The sequence below is a fragment of the Canis aureus genome, chromosome 22 (genome assembly GCF_053574225.1).
Source record: "Canis aureus isolate CA01 chromosome 22, VMU_Caureus_v.1.0, whole genome shotgun sequence".
Taxonomy (NCBI): Eukaryota; Metazoa; Chordata; class Mammalia; order Carnivora; family Canidae; genus Canis; species Canis aureus.
Genome location: NC_135632.1, coordinates 19,454,612 through 19,475,412, shown reverse-complemented (window position 1 = coordinate 19,475,412; position 20,801 = coordinate 19,454,612). Strand labels below are relative to the sequence as shown.

Genomic DNA, 20,801 nt, shown 5'->3' with positions numbered 1-20,801 from the left:
CCTTTCTGCGTTATGTTCCTTCTAGTCACTATGATCTCCTCTCACTTCCTAAAACACCACAGCCATTTCTGCTGCAAAGATTTTGCTTATGCTTTTCCTTCTGCCTGGATCATTCTTGCCCAGATTCTGCATATGTCTCGGCTTAAATTTCATATCCTTGAAAATGCCTTTCCTGACTGTATATATGTATGTATCCCATTATTACCCATCATTGTAACATATATTCCCTTTATACCATTTATTAGTATATGTATCAATACAGCATAATCAGTATATGATTATTATGTTTACCTGATTATTGGCGGTCTCTCACGTGAGGACAAATACCTTGTCTGTTGTATTTCCAGTATCTAGCCAAAACGAAATAAATAAACTTTTAAGTGGAAAACCTTATGAACCAGACGAGTTGGCATCAATGATAACGTCAGCACCACTCCCATCTCATTCCCCATCTGTATTTTTTTTTTTTTTTTCCCCATCTGTATTTACCATCATTTCCCCCCTTGAAGTGGAGGGGAGGAGAATGGAAGGGAGAAGAGCCTAACAAAGCCTTCATATGTAAAATATCTTTACCAACATCATATTCTCTGAAGGGTGTGTACAGATTAAATATCAGATATGATGAACCTGAAGCCTGGAAAGGTGATAAATAGCCTGCATTCAATAAATGATGGCTATGTTTATAAAGCACCAAGCACAATGCCTATAGCAGATAAATGAAAAATGCTACTTCGTTTTGTTGTTTTAAGTAGGCTCCATGCCAAATGTCTGGCTTGAACTCACAACCCTGAAATCAAGGGTCACATGTTCTACTGACTGATCCAGTCAGGTGCCACAAAAAAAGCCATTTCTCTTGTCCACTCTACCATCACCTTGCTCTGAATATGGCTAAGAATAGAACTCTGTCCCTAAAAGATACCTTCCCCCTCCTGGATCTCCAAAAACATAACATACTGGGTGTAACATATGTTAAGTTATTCATACATGTTGACTAGAGGAAGCCAAATATCCATTAGCCAAAACCAATTCATCATAAAATGACCTCGGAAGTACATTGCAATTAGTGTCAGTAAGCAAAAAAACCATATTAATAATCATTTTTGAACCTGGCTTTAAAAATTAACATAGGTGGGGGGGAATCCAAATTGCTGTTTAATAATATCAATGTTCATTACTAAAAATACCTGCTGTATCTAACACAAATCTACTTACGGAAAATAAAACAGTAAACTGAATTCATAATTAGACTCAAATAATAACAAAGGGCAAAGACTATAAAGTACTACACAATGTTTAGTTAATAATTAGAACAAAATGACTTATCTTACATTCCCTCTGTCTCTGACAATATTCCGTATACACATCTGGGGGTTTGAGGAAAGAAATAAAGGAGTGAATCACAAAGGGGACATGAAGCCAAGCTGCCAGGTATAAATCTTATTTCTGCTAATTACCAGCTATGTGATCTTTGAAAAGTCACTTAACTTCTCTGTGCCTGTTTCCTCATCTACAAGCTGAGACTTAACAATAGTACCCACTTCACATGGTTACCGTAAAAGCTACATATTAAAATGCTTAGAATAGTATCTGATAAATAAAAAAAAAACCTGCTAAACTGAATTAAATATCGTATTTCCAGAATCAGAAAAAAAAAAAAAAAAAAACCTGCTAGCTATTATTTATATTATTATATTGCTGTTAGCTACTACTATACTACTTTGCTTCTTTACATCACTTTTGTTAATAACTATCATACTAGACAGCAATACACAAAACATACACATCGTTGCAAAAAGTTCTATGAACAATACTGTATCAGACCACAGGATAGTTAGAATGCCTGGTGAGATAATGCGTATCATTTTCTTCTATATTTTTTAAGAAGTGCTTAGGAAAAAAAAAAACACTCTAGGCCCAAAGCATTTTTTAATCTATTAACTTTGATGTGTAATGAAGAACTTGAGTTTCAGTCCTATTTAACAAGTCAAAGAGTGGAGAAGAAAAGAATATCTCTAAGGATATCATTCTGAAATAACCAAACAAATGGATTTTTCCATTCCCTATTCACCCTACATATCAAGCTATCCACTAAACTCTCTCAGCAAATGGTAACATGCTTAGAAATTAACTAAGAAATTAACTAAATTAAATTAATTGTATTAGTTAACTATTAACAAATTTAAAAAGCAAACTTGTAATATAGTAACATATGTTTCTCTAACACAGTAAACAAAAGATCTAAAGTTGCATCTAACAATTAGCCTGATTTTAAAGTACATATTACGATAAATGGTATTTGGGACATCTGTGACATCTATAATTTATTATATGAAAATATTTCTGATTTCTATTGGTAAAAAAATCACAGGTATTGCTAGTACAACTGTGATTTGCTGTCCACATACAAAATCAAATAAAATGCCAAATCTCACTTATAGGTTAGTGAAGATAACGATGTGATATTTTCCAATCTAAGTTCATGAACCCTGGTTTCAAAAATAAGATTTGCTCTGGGCATGCATAGTAGCACAGTTAGTTGGGCCTCCAACTCTGGGTCTCTCTGCTCAGATCATGATCTCAGGGTCAGAGTCATGGGATCAAGCCCCACAACTGGCTCCATACTCAATGCAGAGTCTACTTGGGATTCTTTCTCTCTCTCTGCCCCTCCTGCTCATTCTCCCCTCTTTCTGAAATAAGTAAATCTTTAAAAAAATAAAAAATAAAAAAAGATTTGCTTTAAGAGATTAGAGTCACAAAACTCTGGACTCAAACTTACCACTTCCTAGCTAAGTAATATTGAGAAATGGTACTTAACCTCTCTACCTCATCTGTGAAATGGGAATAATACCAACATGAGACTGCTGTGCTATTTAATTACTTTACGCTACTTGTAGTATTTGACACCTTCTCAATAAACATATATACTATTACAACCAGTAACCAAAGTCTGACAATTACATAGTTCGCAACCCTTAGGATGCACCAGAAACTCAGAGATTTGGTGTCAGCTGATCTGGGGTAGATCCTAGCCATTGGTATACTTTTAAAGCTCCCAGGTGATTCTAATGTGCAGGCACTGGCCGAAGGACAAAGTTCAAACTCTTTAGCACACTAGGAATGCTACTTACAGCTCTACATTTTAATCACTCCTCCATAGGTAATCAATGCCCTAACTAATGCTTCCTCAACAAGTGGGCTATATAGTAGTACCTCTTAAACTTCAGCCTGCATCAGAAACACCAGAATAACCTGTTAAAAATTGTTGGACTCTGCAAAATTTAATTCAGTTAGACTGGGGAGAAGTCCAAGAACATGCATTTCTTAACAAACTGACACTGCCGGTGCATGGACCACACTTTCAGAAGCCACTGGGCAACACTAGATCACAACCCAATTCCTCTATATTCACCTAAGATGGTGTTCCTATCTCCACCATCCCATTCTTGCTTGGCTTTCACTTTTTGTGAAGGTGAATTATTATTCACCTTTAGGAAGCATTTGCCCACTTAAACCACTTCAAGGCACTTATTACCTACTATTTAACTTGGCTAAGAAAAAACATCAAAACTATGGACTGTTCTTAATGGTACACTAATGGCAGCATACATAGACTCTTGTACGAATTAGGGAAAAAGGCCTCCTTTGGACAGGTGAATTAGAAAAGGTGAAAAGAGCAAACCCGAAGTCTATCAAGCAGAATAAAACCTGGATTTCAGCCACAACCTACCCCCTTGGCCAGGTACCTTTATGTAGAGCACCAATTCCACAACCACCAATTCCATGATAGCCCTGGGACAGCATTATTACTAAAACACAAGGGAAGAGCACTCAGACCAACCCTGGATATGAGGAAGGAGGGAGAGGAGAGAAGGAACAATAAAGCTTTTAGGAAAGGACTTTTAGAGAAGACATCACCTAAGTCTGGAGTCCTAAGTTGCTTTCTCTGTACATAGAACAACAAAAACTGTGTTTTAATAACTTTAGACCCACAGTATATGGCTCACCATAGATTTCAATAAATGTATAAATGACTCACAATGAATAAAATTATATGAAAACACTTGCTAATCCATATTTCTTTCTCAACAAAGAAGCAAACATACACCAAAAGCTGGCACCAAAAACTATCTTAAGTATTAACATTAACTAACTTATCGGGAGAGAACACAAATTTTTCTAACAACCAATGGCAGATCAGAAGGCAAAAGGAGCCTGCTTAAATATACACCTGGGTTTTTCAAAATTAAAGACTTTGAAATCAAAACCTCTGCATTATCGGATTCAGAGGTGATTTCCTGATTATTTTAGCAGGCACTAAGAAATTTACAGGAATTCTGGAAACTAGGTCCAAGACACTTATTTTACAATGAAGCAACTGAGGTCCAGAGAAGTAATGATTCAAAGATACATGGCTAGGGCAGCCCCGGTGGCCCAGCGGTTTGGCGCCGCTTCGGCCCAAGGTGTGATCCTGGAGACCCAGGATCGAGTACCACGTCGGGCTCCCTGCATGGAGCCTGCTTCTCTCCCTCTCCCTCTGCCTGTGTCTCTGCCTCTCTCTCTCTCTCTGTCATGAATAAATGAGTGGTAAAGCTGTAATTAAAACTCAGGACTCTTCCTGGAGTCCTGGGATCGAGGTCTCTAACCATTCACTAGTCTTCTCTCTCCTACATCATGCCTCCTTTACATTTATAAAGTAAAATACTAAATAAGGGTGCCTGGGTTACTCAGTTAAGCATCTGACTCAATTCAGCTCAGTTCTTGATCTCAGGGTCATAAGTGCTCAGTGTCATGCTAGGCGTGGAGCCTACTTCAAAAATAGAAATAAAAAATAAAATACTAATTATCCGTAACTGAAAAACATAGATTAACCAGAGTTTTGTACTCTGTATTCCACTTTTATGAGATGAAAAAGTAGTCATCTATCATCTTATTTTGTCTAGAAACTTAGAGAGGTAGCTTTAAATGTATGTTCTGCTCTTGGTAAAATGCATTCCTAGTCTCTGTCTGCAAACTTATATGTGCAAAATTAGTATTTATAAATAATTACCCTGGGCAGCCCCGGTGGCCCAGAGGTTTAGCGCCGCCTTCAGCCCAGGTGTGATCCTGGAGACCCAGGATTGAGTCCCACATCAGGCTCCCTGCAAGGAGCCTGCTTCTCTTTCTGTCATGAATAAATAAATAAGATATTTTAAAATAAATAAATAATTATCCTAATACAGACATCAAGATTTCTGTTACCCAGAAAGCACCTTTCCAAGATGCAGCAACATTCTTAAGAAAGAAAAAAAGAGCCCATTTTTCGAAATATGTTTAACAATAAGCAGAAAACTCTAGCTACAACCCTCATCTCAATTAACCAGATTATCTCATCCTCTGACCACTCTCACTACTAAAGTTTTAATCTACTGCTAGTTCTACGCGCTGATAAGAACCAATTAATTAAAATGCTTTGCTTCCAGAAAGTAATTTCATCATTTAACTGTATTATACTTTTATTCACCTCTTAAATATAAGATTAATGTCCTTAGAATTTACGTACCATGTACTACAATCTAATAGTTAAAAGCTAACTTTTTCATTTCTATAGCACCCAAGACCCAAGTATGCTTTTATTCCCATTTTGGAGATGAGAAAACTGAGAGGAAGAGAAGTTCAAGAACTCACCTAGGAAGGGGCTGCATTAGAATTTAACACAGGCAGTGTGACTCCAGTGCCAAGAACTCTCTTGGACAATGGCTTTCTTAGCCATTTAGCATGTGACAGTGCTTCCTTCACAAGTAAACATATTAACTTTTTCACTATCTCTAACAATGCAAGATACACAGTAAGAGATTTTCTTCCCAAAATATAATTTAAGCTCTAACAATAAAGCAGAACACAATTTAAGATGTTTTTAGCTTTTATATCCTGTGTTAGGTCATAAAAATGTCTATACATTTGCTACTTTTTACTATCTCTACTAGAAAACGTAAGAAGCCTATCTCTCTCTCTCTCAGTGCTGTAAATGAGACAGGAAAAATAATAACCTGATTCAGTCATGGTCAACAGACCTTTAAAATAAAGAAGGAATCATTTCCTCAAAAGACACAACCAGGTCATGTTGGCTTGGCTATGTATACAGCACATTTTGTCTGCCTAAGATTGAAAAGATAGGCAATGGTGTCTCAAACCTCGACCTAGGCCCTTAAATCAATTCAACAACTATGAAGAGAAATTTTGCTAGAGCCTAAAAACAGTACAGATAATATTTAACTATTAACACTACTTTGATTAAAAAAATAGGGCAGCCCGGGTGGCTGAGCGGTTTAGCGCCGCCTTCAGCCCAGGGCCTGATCCTGGAGACCCGGGATCGAGTCCCACGTCGGGCTCCCTGCATGGAGCCTGCTTCTCCCTCTGCCTGCGTCTCTCTCTCTCTCTCTCTCGAATAAATAAGTAAAATATTTAAAAATAAAATAAAATAAAGGGACTCTGCTGAAAAACTCTTCTGATTTTTATCACTTTCAACACATAGTGTGTCTATAATTTGGGATGAAATGACAGGGAGAAGGCCTTAATTTTGCACATTACCCTTCCAAAGTATCTTTAATCTAACCACCTCCACAGTATTTCATGTATTATTCCCATTAGTTTGTCTTGTTGCTTTGGAGTTTTGGGTTTCAATGTCTCCCAAAAGAACAGGAGCTTAAGGGTAAAACCTATGTATTTACGATCTTTATATACTCCCTATTCGTCATGGAGTAGGCACTCAAAAATACTTATTGAAAAAAATCTTAACTGGATTCCCATCACAGAGATGAGACAACTGAGGCCTGCAGAAATTAAATATTCTACCCAAAACCACAGAACCATTATATGATGGAACAGGAAAGAAGAGTAAGTCTCCATAAAATAATCTTGGAAATGCAAAAGATTCCAACATGCAGAAATGAGGCCAAGAAGAAAAAAATAGCCTTTTACAAAATTTAGAGTTCAGGTTCTGAAAATTAGTCTGGGTTTAAATCCTGGCTCTGTCATTTATTAGCTGTACAGCTTTGGGACAATTACTCTACAACACGACACAAGATATTGTGCCATGTGACCACCACCACTCACCAGATCTTATGACAAAAATAAATGCAGCAATAAATACATCTGCAACAAATGAAAATACACAGAGTGATAAACGTTGGCTGAAGCGATCCTACAACTTAGTGCTTATTTGCTTTCTGTTTTCTCTTTGTGAGGTATCTCAAGTAGGCAACACAACACATAAAATCTAGTTAACAGTTTAAAGATTTATAAAATGGGTCTCCTGGGTGGCTCAAATGGTTAAGCGTCTGCTTTGGCTCAGGTCAAGATCCCAGGGTCCTAGGATCAAGCCCTACAGCAGGCTCCCTGCACAACAGGAGCCTCATGACACCTACCAGCATCCACTAAACTGTGGCAGGTTAACTTTTTAGCCTTTGAGTACTGTAAAATCTCAGGCCTTTTAACCACTCATGACAGGCATTAGCACATAATCAAGGTTTATTATAAATGAAGGAAAGATTCCACTTCCATATTATCAGGAAAAAGCAAAACAACTATATGCTGCCTTTAAGAGGTACACATGAAACACAGAGAGTTTTTAAGTAAATCAGTTTAAAAAAGATATACTATAGAAACAGTAAGCTCAAGAAAGTAGGGGATCCCTGGGTGGCTCAATGGTTTAGAGCCTGCCTTCAGCCCAGGGCGTGATCCTGGAGACCCGGGATCGAGTCCCACATCGGGCTCCCTGCATGGAGCCTGCTTCTCTCTCTGCCTGCCTGTGTCTCTGCCTCTATGTCTCTCATAAATAAATAAAATCTTTAAAAAGAAAAAAGAAAGTTGAAGTGGTTATATTAATATCACATAAATAGACCCAAAAACAAAGTTATTACCAGAGATAAAGAAAAATATATAATGACAAAAAGATCAAATAGTATTACATATTTCATATGCTTAATAATAGAGCTCAAAAATGAGACAAAAATTGACAGAATTAAAAGAGAAATAGTTGCATGAAAAAGGCAACTATGATTGAAATCACAGTTGGATATTTTAACCTTTCAGCAACTGATGTAACTACATACCCCTTAAAAAAAAAAAAAAAAAAGCAAATGTACAAATGATTTGAAAATGCTACCAAAACACCTTAATCTAATTGTTATTTACAGAATACTACACCCAACAACTACATAATACATTCTTTTCAACTGTGAAAAGTCCATAAAACAGTCCATAAAATGCAGTGAAAAAACAAGTTTCAATAAATTTAAAGGGATTAAAATCATATTTATTTTTGGTATATATTTGGGTATATTCTCTGACCTCTAAAGGAAGTTAGAAATCAATAATGATATCTAAAATCATCCCAAATATTGAAAATTAAACACACTTTTAAGTAGTACACATGTTAAAGAAATTACAAAGCAAATGAGAAATTATTTGAAGTTGAATAACAAAAAAACAACATATCAAAATTTGTGGAATACAACAGTGCTTATAAGGAGAGTGACAGCGTTTTTTTTTTTTTTTTTTAAGATTTTATTTATTTATTCATGAGAGACACAGAGACAGAGAGGCAGAGACATAGGCAGAAAGAGAAGCAGGCTCCATGCAGGAAGCTGGATACAGAACTTGATCCTGGGACCCCAGGATCCCGCCCTGAGCCGAAGGGAGACACTCAACCCCTGAGCCACCCAGGTGTGCCAAGAGTGATAGTTTTTAATGTTTAAATTAGAAAACAAGAAGTATCTAAAATTTATGACCTAAGATTCCACTTTAAAGAAACTAGAAAAAAAAAAATGTGGAAGGAAAGAAAATTATAAGGAAAAGAACAAATGATAGAGAAAACAAATGGAGAAAACTGGCAATATTATTACTTGAAAAGATAATATTGGTAACCCAAGAATGATACTGGTCAAGAAAAAAAGAAGGGACATACTAACACCACCAGAAATTAAAGAGGAGATAGCACTACAGATCCCACAGACATTAAAAGGATATTAAGGTGGGATGCCTGGGTGGCTCAGCAGTTGAGCATCTGCCTTTGGCTTAGGGCATGATCCTGGAGACCTGGGATCGAGTCCTGCATCGGGCTCCCAGCCCGGAGCCTGCTTCTCCCTCTGCTATTGTATCTCTGCCCCTCTCTCCCTTCTCTCTCTCTCTCTCTCTCTCTCTCTGCTTCTCATGAATAAGTAAAACCTTTTAAATAAACAAATAAATAAATAAATAGGATATCAAGGGAATCTTGTAAATCATTTATATCAATAAATGAAATGAGGTAAATAAATGTCTTTAAAAATACAACTTACCAAAACGGACAAGATGAAACAAAATAAGCCATGTGTCTACTAACAAAATTGAATGTGAATGTTACCAAAAACCTTCCCACAAAGAAAATTCCAAGTCTAGACGGTATCACTGGTGAATTCTAATAGACGTTCAATTAAAAATTAGTATCAAAGCTAAAATTCTTTCAGTAAATAAAGGAGCGCCTCCCAACCTATTTTATGAGGCCATCATTATCATTATACTGAAACCTGACAACAACACTGCAACCAAAGAAAACTACAAAGCAATATCCCTCATGAATATCCTCAAATCCCTAACATTAAATAAAAAAAGGAAAATACTCTGTGACTAAGTGAAATTAACCTAGGAATCAAGGCTATTTTAACTTTTGAAAATCACCATTTATTTATCCATTCTATCACTGATAAACATCTTGTTTCTAAATTTTGGCCACTGCAAGCAAGGTTATTACGAACATTTTTATTCACGTTATCTTCGACTAAGTAGATAAAACAAATTTTTCTGCAAAATGACCATGTCAATTTATACTCCTGCGAAGAGGGAGTATACTTTCTCTACACTCTCACCAACACTTGATATTATCAGAATGCTTAATGTTCACCAATTTGATAATATGAAAGTTTCTTCTTAGAGTTTTACTTTGTACTATTCTGATTACCAAGATTTAACTCACTGCTTTTTTTTTTTTTTACTCTGAGTCATGGTACACTTAGGTGAGCTCCAACTGACATTCTTAATTTAAAAAACAAAATTAGAAAAAAAAAATTAGAAAATAGAGAACACAACATAAAAGTTAAATGAAATAACATTTAACTTTTATTTCCATTTTATATGTGTTTATACCAGGTCACAGCGTAAAATGTTTTTAACTGTGAGCTCTAGCAACTTAAAAGCCATTATTATAGCTGTTTCATTATGGCAAAACTCTATAGAGACATTTGGGCAAGTTACTAGTGCACCATTCAGGCCCATAACACAAAGGATTGTATTTTATAAAGAAAGTAGGACCTGAGGTGTCCTTCAAGCACAAACTGGAAAAACAGAATTAGAAGAGGGGGAGGTGGGACACCTGGGTGCCTCAGTAGTTGAGTGTCTCTGCCTTGGGCTCAGGTCATGATCCAGGGGTCCTGGGATCGAGTTCCGCATTGGGCTCTGGACAGGGAGCACGCTTCTCTCTCTGACTATGTCTCTGCCTCTCTGTCTCTCATGAATAAAATTTTTTAAAGGGAGGGGAGGAAAAAAACCTGAGGGAAGCAGTAAGGGATGGATTACATGGAGAAAAGATCTATAAAACCAACTGGTCTATGACGTACTTAAAGCTCATTTCAAAAGAATCACATTTGTCAATAAAACAAGGTTTCTCTCAGCACTAAGATAGGAAGTAGGAGCCTATCCTCTTAACTATTGAAAACTGACCCCTCCTTCTCCAGAAATATTATCCTAATTCCTATCTTAAAATTCATCTCATTCTAGAGCTTTGCAGGAGCATTCTTTTAGATCTCTGCTTCCTACTTTTCCCTAAAGAGTCTCAAAGTAGCTGGAGACATCTTAATTCTAAAGACTTATGTTTATTCAGCTAAAAATGACTGACCAAGCCCCTACTATACCCCCTTTCTATTAAGAAATTGTGTACGCCTCACAATTTTAACCCCTTGGTTATATTCTTTAAAGTTTGATATCCTTAACTAAAACTAATTGCCTCCTCTTGAAAATCTTTTTTCAGACTCAAACCATCCCACACACCATGACCCAACTTCTGCTACCTTTTTTGTTCCACCAATAATATCCCTCCTCTGACCCTTCCAAAGAACTATTCTTTTTCCTAAGAATTTCTTCCTCACAAACTACAGACTAATCACACCACAGCAATTGCCTGGTGTAATGAGTTTGAATCTGTCACTTAATAGGAGTGTGATCTTAAGCATTAAAATCTCTTATGAGACTCAATCTCATCTCTAAAATAGGTAAAACAATAGGTATTAAGGAATAATGATAATTACATAATCTCCTATTGCCTTCCTTATTAAAGTTTTTTATTTTTAGTTTTTACTTTTAATTCCCTCTAAACGCAATATAACATTTTTATAGAGAGAGGCACTTAAAGTGAGGTACCAGGAAATGTGGGAAAGGAAAAGGTTTAAAGACAAAAAAATATGAGTAAACTTGTCAAGTGTGTTACTGGTCTCCCTCTGTGCTCTCCTATGTTCAGATTCTAAGGAGGCAAACATAAAAATACTTCTTTCCCAATGGTAAGCAAAAATCTAAGAACTCTCAATGACCCACACCCTTTAAATTCTCCTCCCTTTGACTGTGGGGAGACCTGTCAATATAAGAAGATATCATCACTCCAGTGGTTGTTGTATGGCAAATAGATTTTGTATATGTATTTAAGGTCCCTAATCAGTGGAGTGTCCCAAAAGGAAATTATCCTGGGTGTGTCTGACCAAACTGGATGAGCTTTAAAAAGGGGTCTTAAAGGAGAATCTAGAGGTCACAAAGGAAGTCAAGGGGACTGGGACCTGCTTGTCTGAATAAAAGCAACAGTCATATATGAACTGCTTATGTAGACTGTAAGCTAGCAAAAAGCTAGCAAGAGGGACTTACAACCACAAGGGTGTTAAGTCCAATTTCCACAAGGAAATTAACTATGCCAACAAGTACTGAGTTTGGAAGAACACCCTGAACCTCAGTTAAAAACTATAGCTATAGCTGACATCCTGATGAGATAGGTGAGATGCTGTACAGAGTCTAGCTACAAAGTATCCAGATCTCTCACCTGCAGAAACCTTCAATTACTGGATGTTGTTTAAGCTCCTAAATTTGTTGTACTTTGCTATACATCAAAAGAAAATGAATACACTCCCTCACTCTAGGACTAACCAGCAAAGAAAAAAATGGGAAAAGAAAACACAACTTCAGGTACCTCCATTTTGACCTCAGTCTGTACTTTCTTATGGAATAAACTCCTCTTTCTGGCTCATCTCTTAACTCAGGCAAAACACCCTACTTACTGGCAAAGCATCCCCTGATGGGAACCGAAAACTACACCCACAAGCAATAAGGACTGCCCTGAGCCAGGAAGACCCCATGTGACTGACCCTAAGACAATGACCTGACCTTCACTGCCCACTTGCACGTACCCCACCCATCTCTGATCCACATTTCCCTTACACAAACCTAGAAGTATTTTGAGCATTTTGGGGGAGAGAGTTCTCCCAGCATTGGCCTTACTGAAATAAGCTTCTCCTTTCCTGTTTCACCACCTTTTGCCTCTGCCTTTGGATTTTTGTCAGTAGCAAGTGGCTGGACCTAGTCTGATTAGGATCCCTAGAGCCAGGTGCTCTTGAACCCCTGATCCCAGGCTACAAAAAGATTTATCTTCTTCTTCAAGGTGCATTAGATCTCCTCACAGCACTGATTATGAAGATAAACAGATACAGAATGGAAGTGTTAAAGGCTAAAACTGCATAAAATTTTTAAAGTTTTAACTATTAAAAAGTACTTTTTCGTACACATCTTGTTAAATAACTACCACATAACTTATTACCTTCATTTTAGTGATGAGAAAAAATGAGGTTCAAAGTGTGACATTCCAAAGATGACAAATCTAGGGAATGTTCAAAGTAATTTCAGTTCAGGGTTTTTGCCCCTACACCACAGCCCCCCTTAAGGCTTTAAAAGAGCCATTCAAATCAACGGTAATTGTATTACTGTCTTCAAAGGATGGAATGCCAGTAACTTCCCACATTTCACATCTATTTCAGTATCTCCTAGCTTTGTCAGAACATCAAAACCGAAGTGGATACTGAGAAATTTCCACTCAAAAGTAGTTTGGTTGTAAAAATGTCCACTGATAAACCACCTGAATAAACTTAAAACACATTTTGAAAAATATAAATAAAAAATTCAGCAAAACACCTGTAGGTTTTCCAGAACTTTATTTAGAAAGCAATTTGTGTTTCAAGTGTTCACAAAAACCAAAAGTAGACAATCCTTCCGGATCCTTCAATATTCTCCCCCCCTTCTGCAATTTTAAATCTGAAATCAACACTATAAATATGAAAATACAGCACAATGTATCATACAATAAATCGTTTTTATTTTCATTGTTGTGTATTATTTCCCTAGGTATATTTACCAACAAAATTTGCCATTTTCTTAAACACACGGAAAACTAAAAGGTAGAGTCTTACTCAAACCCCACATAAATCACAAATAACAGAACTTTCCCTATGCCAATTCAAGTACTTTCACACTTTATTTTCCTAAGAAGATGAAAAATAGGGTCCTTTCGAGTCACGACCACGAGAAATAAACTATATTCATCCTCTTAACATGAACTTAACAGCAAATAATTTGCTATCGTCACATTACAAACAGTATTGTTTTGGGTCTAAGCTTCCAAAACCATCCCATGATTTATACGCCCCGGGCACGATTCTCCGCAATGTGAAGAGAATCGAAAACATTTCAAATGTGGGTAGAAAGGGTGACGTGACAATCTTAAAGACCTGAACATTTTTTAAGTCCCTACAGCACACAAGAAACACCCAGCTCGGACCCTCCAATCGAGGCCCAGGACCAACTCCAGGCACTCCGGTTTCCCAGCTCTTCACCCCGCCCCCACCCCGAGAAAGGAGGGAAAACAACTTTTATTGGCCTCTTCTCCCGGGGAATTGGCAAACTAGCGGGGCAGTGCTCCGGCCTGAACACGTTTCACGGGGAGGCCTCCGTCGGGGGCGGGGAGGGCAGACAGCGGGAAAGCCCGGCTTCGACGCCCCTTCTCCCCCAGGCTCCAGCCCCCTGCCCCACCCCGCCAAGAAGACGTCTCGGCCGGCCGCCACGCTGAGCGACCCCCAGGCCCCTCCGCTGAGGCGAGCTCGCTGTCATGTGACGACGCCGCCGCTAAAACACCGCAGAAACGCAGGGCGGCGGGCGGCGGGCGGCTTTCGCACCAGCCCGCCTCGGCCCGGCCCCGCCGGGCGCGGGCGAGTCCCGAGAGTCCGGGCGGGGAGGGGGGGCGGACGGAGGGCGGAGGGCGGAGGGCGGGCTTGGCGGCGGGCCCGAGCGCGCCACAAAGGCTTCCGCGCCCGTCGCTGTAGTGCCCGAGCGGGCGGGGGCACAATTTTCGGGCCCGCGGGAGGGGTGGGGAGGAACGAGGGCTCAGAGGTGCCCGCCGCGCCCACAGGCGCCCCCCCGGCCGCCCGGTCGGCCAGCGGCTGCCGCGCCCCGCACAGGCCCGCGCGGCCTCCCTCCCCCGCGCGGGGCCCGCGCCCGGCCCGCCCGCCCGCTCCTCGCTCGCGCTCCCTCGCTCTCTCGCTCTCGCCCGGCCTCCATCTTGGATCCGCGCTTCCAGCCCCCGCGCCGCTGCCGCCGCATTCCCCCTTTCCCGCCCCCCGCCGCCGTCGCCGCCGCCCGCACTCACCTCAGCTGCCCATCCGGGCGCCGCCGGCCGTCGACCTAGTTTCCCCCCAAAAGTCTCCGGTGTGTTATTCCCGATGTGGGGGGGTTGTTACGGGGTGGTCGCCGGGGGTTCGGGAGCGGGGGCCGCGCCTTCAACGGAGCTGCAATCCTAACCCGCCATCTGGTGGCATTTTCCACACGCCAATGGCGCCGCTGCAGACTTGGGTCCGGACCGCCCTCTGCTGGCCGCGACGCTTACTGCCTGGCTGACGGGACGGGCCTGCCCGGAAAGGGGAGGGAGCTGAGGCGCGAGCTGGGGGCCGCGGCGGGGACGCGCGCAAACGCTTTCCTGTGGGGATTGCACGCACGCGCACCAGCGGGGCGGGAAACGTGGCTGCTGCGTGGAGGCTCCGCCCCCGCACGGAGCGGGCGCCCCGCTCAGCCAATCGCCATCGGCGGATGCCTCTCGGGGAGGGCGTGGGGCTGGGGCTGGGGCTGGGGCCGCCCGAGGCTGGCGGAAGGACGGCCACGGTGGCGCCTGCGCGCCCCTCTAGCCGAGTAGCTGCCCGCCATTTTCGGAGCTTTTCCGAGACCTGGGAGGGAGACCCGCCCCCGGCGCCTTCACCGAGGCCCCTCCCCGGGTCTGGAGACTGGTGCTTCCCTGCGGCTCCGCCTGACTTCGCGCGGCTCCCTCCCCGCGTCCTGGGCGCGTTCTGCGGAAACGGGAGGGTGTAGAGGAGCCAAAGCCGCCTCCCGCCTCTCCGGGGTGTAAAGAGGGCCTCCGAGCTTAGCACTGTATTAGCTGCTCATTGTTGACTGTTGGCAAGGCGCTTTCGCGAGGGAGGGTGAAAAGGTTTTGAGAACTGTGCAGGCCCTCCCGCGCCGAGGTAAACGCTACAGTGCCTGCCCCGCGCCGATTGGCGTCGTCCCTGCCTCTGTAAAGCAGAGCCTCTCTAGTGCCGGCTTTGCATAAGGCGGCAGCATTGGCTAGTTAGTGAGGAAGGAATGCAGCTAGACTGGGAAAACACCGCCGCGGCTCTGGAATGCGATTTCTCTCCCCCGCAGCGGTAAGGACGGCTTTCAGGGGCTCGGAGACGGACGGGAGAAGGTACTAACGTGAGATCGTGACCCAAACCTGCCCTTGAACGGCGCCTCTTCTACCCGCCTTTCCGTGGCTCGCCTCCTCAACTTTGCAATACCAAAAGTGAATTCTTCATCTCCCAGGTCATCAGCCCCATTTACGACTAAATTCTCTGTTGCTAGAGCCCGCTCTGTTTTAATATTGCCTTAGAAGCGCTCAATTCCTTTACAGTCTTCAGAGCCAGTCTCCAGTAAGTTACCCCTATTTCTGGTTTCTTTCCCAAAAAGGTCACAAAGTGTGTGGCTGTTTGACTGGAGGAAGTCGCAACCAACCTTGTTGGGTATGAATTCGTGACTGGAGATACACATATATGTGTGTGTATACTAATATATATTAATATTAGTATATATATATACACACACACACACACACACTCATCTCTGGTTAATTTATTTTGTATTCTCTGCAAAGATTGTTGGCAGCTTTCCCTGTTATTAAAGATGCTAGTCTCAATCCATGCTCAGAGATATGACTTCATTTAGTTTTCCTGGGATCAAAGCTATGAGACTACAAATTCTCCGATTTGATATTCTCTCCATCTTGAAATGTCTGTAGTCCCATGTTGTTTGTGATCTCAAAAATTCTCACCAAATAAACCTGTTCTCCCCGTCTTTCCAAAGCCAGTCCTCCTTGGACTGCGTATGCCATCCCTTCCCACCTCCTTACACCAGTACATTTGTAAGGTCTTGTATCTTCAATGTCCTTATCCACCAGCTGCTTCTGTTTTTCAACACAGTTTCCATTGTCTTTTTAAAAATTTCAGTGCTACTATTCTCTCCAGTTACTGTACTATCAACCTTCCTTTCACGGTCATTTCTGAAAAGAAGCAGTCACCGCCTTCTTTTATACTTTATTCCTTAGCCTGTATCAATCAGACTTCGTAATAGCAAAATGAAATTGCACTTTAAGATCAACAGAGTTCTAATTAACAATCATTTTCTCATTCATCATTTTCTTGACACATCCAATCCCTAAACCCTCCTTAAAGTCCTATTTCCCTTTATTTTAAGGTAATCCCTGGTATCTACAACCTGCCTGATTTACTGGTCTTATACTGTTGCTAGCTCCTACTCCTTCTTCCATCCCACAGTTCAACTCCTCTCTGTCCTTCTCTACTACATTCTTTCACTTCAAAAGTCTCCCAAAATTATGATTTCTGATTTTTCCCTCAACTAAAATTCCTCCTGTTCAGCTTACTTGCCAGGAAGCTCTAGCTTAAAATTTAAACATTTAAAATGATATTTTTAAAAATTCAAATTTCCTATTTTCTCTTTAATAGCATTGTCATCTCAGTTTAATAATTAAAAACAAGGACTCTGGAACCATACTGCTCCGGAAAGCTGTGTGGATAAATCTCTTTGTGCCTCAGTTTCCTCACTTGTTGGAATAACAATAATACCTGTCTCATAGAGTTGCTATGAGTATTAAACAAATTAACGATTATATAGAAATGCCATTGGTGTTATTGAAGTGTTGTTTTTATCTTGTTAAGAACTTTTTGACAATTTTTTTAAATATCCAAGGGCATGCATGAGTAGTCAACTTTCTGAGTTTAGAGAAATCTAAAATGTTCTTTATTTTGCTCTCTCACTTAACTCAATGGTTGAGCTGGTGTTTATAAATAATTACCTAGTCTTCTAGTTTCTAAATTGTAAGGCTAGACTTTATGCTTTTCCTTCAAAATAGCCCAACTCCCATGATATCCTCATTCAGATTTCTTACTTTTTTCTCCCACTGCTTTATCCTCATTCAAGGCTGTTCCTCTCCACCAACTCCCATTGTCTTATGTCCTAACAAGCATAATAATAGCCTTCTGAAAAGTCTTTGTCTTTCATTCACCACCCTTTAAAAAATGCACAAAAGCTTTTTGTGATTCCTTTGGTTTATGAAATATAATCAAAATTACTTAATGGTATTGAAGAAATGACTTGATCTTTTTCCAATTTCTGCCTATTTTCTCACAACTTCTTCATATTAGTTGATTTAGCCTGAAAAAAATCATAAATGTAAGCAAACAAAAGATACATTTAAAGTTTAGCTATTTGGTAAGATAAGGTGATGAGTTATCATAATATGTTGACTATGTTATGGAATCACACATTTCCCAGGAGCCCCTGCTTCTGTGAAATTCTTAATCGAGATTCCAAAATTCTTGGCAAAGATTTTCAAAAACCACAGTTTTCATGAACAGCTTCAAGCCATAGCTATGAACAAAATATCAAAACAGATATCTGAAACTAGTGTGGATATTACTTAAAGATTCTTAAATATTATTTAGGGTAGATTGGGGTGCCTCCATGGCTCAGTTGGTTAAGCTTCTGAATCTCAGGGTTGTGAGTTCAAGCCCTGTGTTGGCTCCACACTGGCCGTGAAGCCTACTTAAAAAAAATATTTTTTTAAAAATTAAGGATAGGGGATCCCTGGATGGCTCAGCAGTTTGGCATCTGCCTTTGGCCCAGGGCGTGATCCTGGAGTCCCACGTCGGGCTCCCGGCATAGAGCCTGCTTCTCCCTCCTCCTGTGTCTCTGCCTCTCTCTCTGTGTCTATCATAAATAAATAAATAAATAAATAAATCTTAAAAAAAAAATTAAGGATAGGGAATAAAGTATTGGTTTGTTTAGTCCATGTTCCTTGGTGACCTTGGAATTCTACCTCATTGCTCATTTCAAGTCATTTGAAATGAGCCCTGGCCCACTTTGAAGATTCATCCTTAATAGGTTCGATGTCTAAAAAAGGAAGACACATACCCACTACAGTTTTATTTCAACTCAATTTCTTAGCCAACCTGGTGCAAAAGTAGATATTTAATATTATATATTTAAAAATTGCAGTTACAGAGTTATACATCAATGTATTATAAGTATAATATAAATGCATTGCAGAATAAATGGTTAACATTAATCAATACCATGAAGAATTTTGCCTTACAATACTAGGAGCTAGTCTGTGACTATTTTTAAAGGATTTTTACTTAAGTAATCTCTACACCCAATGTGGGCTCAAACTCAAAACCCTGAGATTAATAGTCACATGCTCTATTGACAGTCAGCTAGGCACACCTAGTTTGTGACTATTTAGATGGCAGAGTAGGGATCCCTGGGTGGCGCAGCGGTTTGGCGCCTGCATTTGGCCCAGGGCGCGATCCTGGAGACTCGGGATCGAATCCCACGTCGGGCTTCCGGTGCATGGAGCCTGCTTCTCCCTCTGCCTGTGTTGTGTCTCTGCCTCTCTCTCTCTCTCTCTCTGTGTGTGACTATCATAAAAAAAAAAAAAAAAAAAAAAAAAAAGATGGCAGAGTAACTTTAAAATTTGTCTTTTTTCCTATTTGGATAATTTTAACATGAAGATTTCAAAGTGAAACATGTCCAATTTGTTCTCATGACTAGAATGATGGTATTCCTTTCACAAAAGGCTTTTTTCATTTTAGTGGTTTTATATTTCTAGAACGGTTTTAGACACAATAAAGAAGGTATAGAAGGAGGAAGGTATAGAGATTTCCCATACACCCACACATACATAGCCTTCTTCCCTATTATCAACATTACTTACCAGAATGATACATTTGTTGCCAAAGATAAACCTATATTGACACATCATAATCACCCAAAGTCCAGTTTACCTTAAAGTTCACTCTTGGTGGTGTACGTTCTGTGGAATTGGATAAATGTATAATGCTATCTATCTATCATTATAATAACATACTAGTATTTTCATTATCCAAAAAATCTGTACTCTGTATATTCATCCTTCCTTCTCCCTGACCCCTGGCAACCACTGATTTTTTTATTCTTTCCATAGTTTTATCTTTTCCAAAATGTCATGTTGTTATAATCATACAATACGGGCAGCCCCGGTGGCGCAGCGGTTTAGCGCCGCCTGCAGCCCAGGGTGTGATCCTGGAGATCCTGGATCGAGTCCCACGTCAGGCTCTCTGCATGGAGCCTGCTTCTCCCTCTGCCTGTGTCTTTGCCTCTCTCTCTCTCTGTGTCTCTATGAATACATAAAATATTTAAAAAAAAAATAATCATACAATACGTAGCCTTTCAGACTGGTTTATTTCACTCAATAATATGCTTTAAGTTTCCTCTATGTCAGGGGATCCCTGGGTGGCTCAGCAGTTTAGCTCCGGCCTTTGGCCCAGGGTGTGATCCTGGGGTCCCAGGATCGAGTCCCACGTCGGGCTCCCTGCATGGAGCCTACTTCTCCCTCTGCCTGTGTCTCTGCCTCTGTGTGTGTGTGTGTGTGTGTGTGTGTGTGTCATGAATAAATAAAATCTTTTTTTAAAATGTTTCTTCTATGTCTTTTCATGACTTGATTGTTCATGTTTTTTATTAGTGCTGAATAATAATCCATTATCCAGATGTACCACAATTAATTTATCCATTCATCTACTGAGGGATATATTGGTTGCTTCCAAGTTTTGGAAATTATGAATAACGCTGCTGTCAGGATTCCTATGCAAGTTTTTTGTGAACATGTTTTCAACTCATTTGGATAAATACCAAGGAGTGTGATTGCTGGATCATATGGTAAGAGTATATTTAGTTTTGTAAGAAACTGCCAAATTGTCTTCCAAAGTGGCTGAACCAGGGTGCCTGGGTGGCTCACTCAGTTTGGCATCTGCCTTCAGCTTAGGTCATGCTTCCAGAGTCCTGGGATCAGGCCCTACATCCTGCTCCCTGCTTGGCAGGGAGCCTACTTCTCCCTCTGCTCCTCCCACAGATTCTCTCTCTCTCTCTCTCTCTCTCTCTCTCACTTTTTCTCAAATGAATAAAAAAGTCTTTAAAACACACACACACACAAAGTCACTAAGCCATTTTACATTCTAACCAGCAACATAGGAGTGTTCCTATTGCTCCACATCCTTGACAGCATGTGGTATTGTCAGTGTAGTGTTCCACATTTAGGCCATTCCAGTCGGTGTATAGTGGGATCTCATTGT

The 20,801-nt window shown here is 40.4% G+C and overlaps 2 protein-coding genes across 21 annotated transcripts in view; both read right to left on the bottom strand.

Annotated features, from left to right (window-relative positions):
- The window catches only part of STAG1 (STAG1 cohesin complex component), a 395,351-nt gene extending 380,351 nt beyond the window's left edge, over positions 1 to 15,000 (bottom strand). For 2 of the 5 annotated variants that reach the window (XM_077865024.1, XM_077865025.1), the window contains exon 1: positions 14,741 to 15,000. The gene's annotated coding sequence lies outside the window, so the exon portion shown is untranslated. Of the gene's footprint in view, positions 1 to 291; positions 351 to 14,740 lie in introns of all 5 variants that reach the window. The other 3 variants (XM_077865021.1, XM_077865026.1, XM_077865019.1) reach the window with 3 other exon arrangements.
- Positions 15,001 to 16,696: 1,696 nt separating this feature from the next.
- Positions 16,697 to 20,801, bottom strand: part of LOC144293845 (uncharacterized) — a 115,138-nt gene continuing 111,033 nt past the window's right edge. For 13 of the 16 annotated variants that reach the window (XR_013361167.1, XR_013361159.1, XR_013361173.1 and 10 more), the window contains one exon: positions 16,697 to 17,847. Coding sequence is in view for 1 of the 16 variants with exons in the window: in XM_077865039.1 (XP_077721165.1) it covers positions 17,818 to 17,847 (30 nt within the window). In the remaining 15 variants the exon portion in view is untranslated. The other 3 variants (XR_013361174.1, XR_013361161.1, XR_013361162.1) reach the window with 3 other exon arrangements.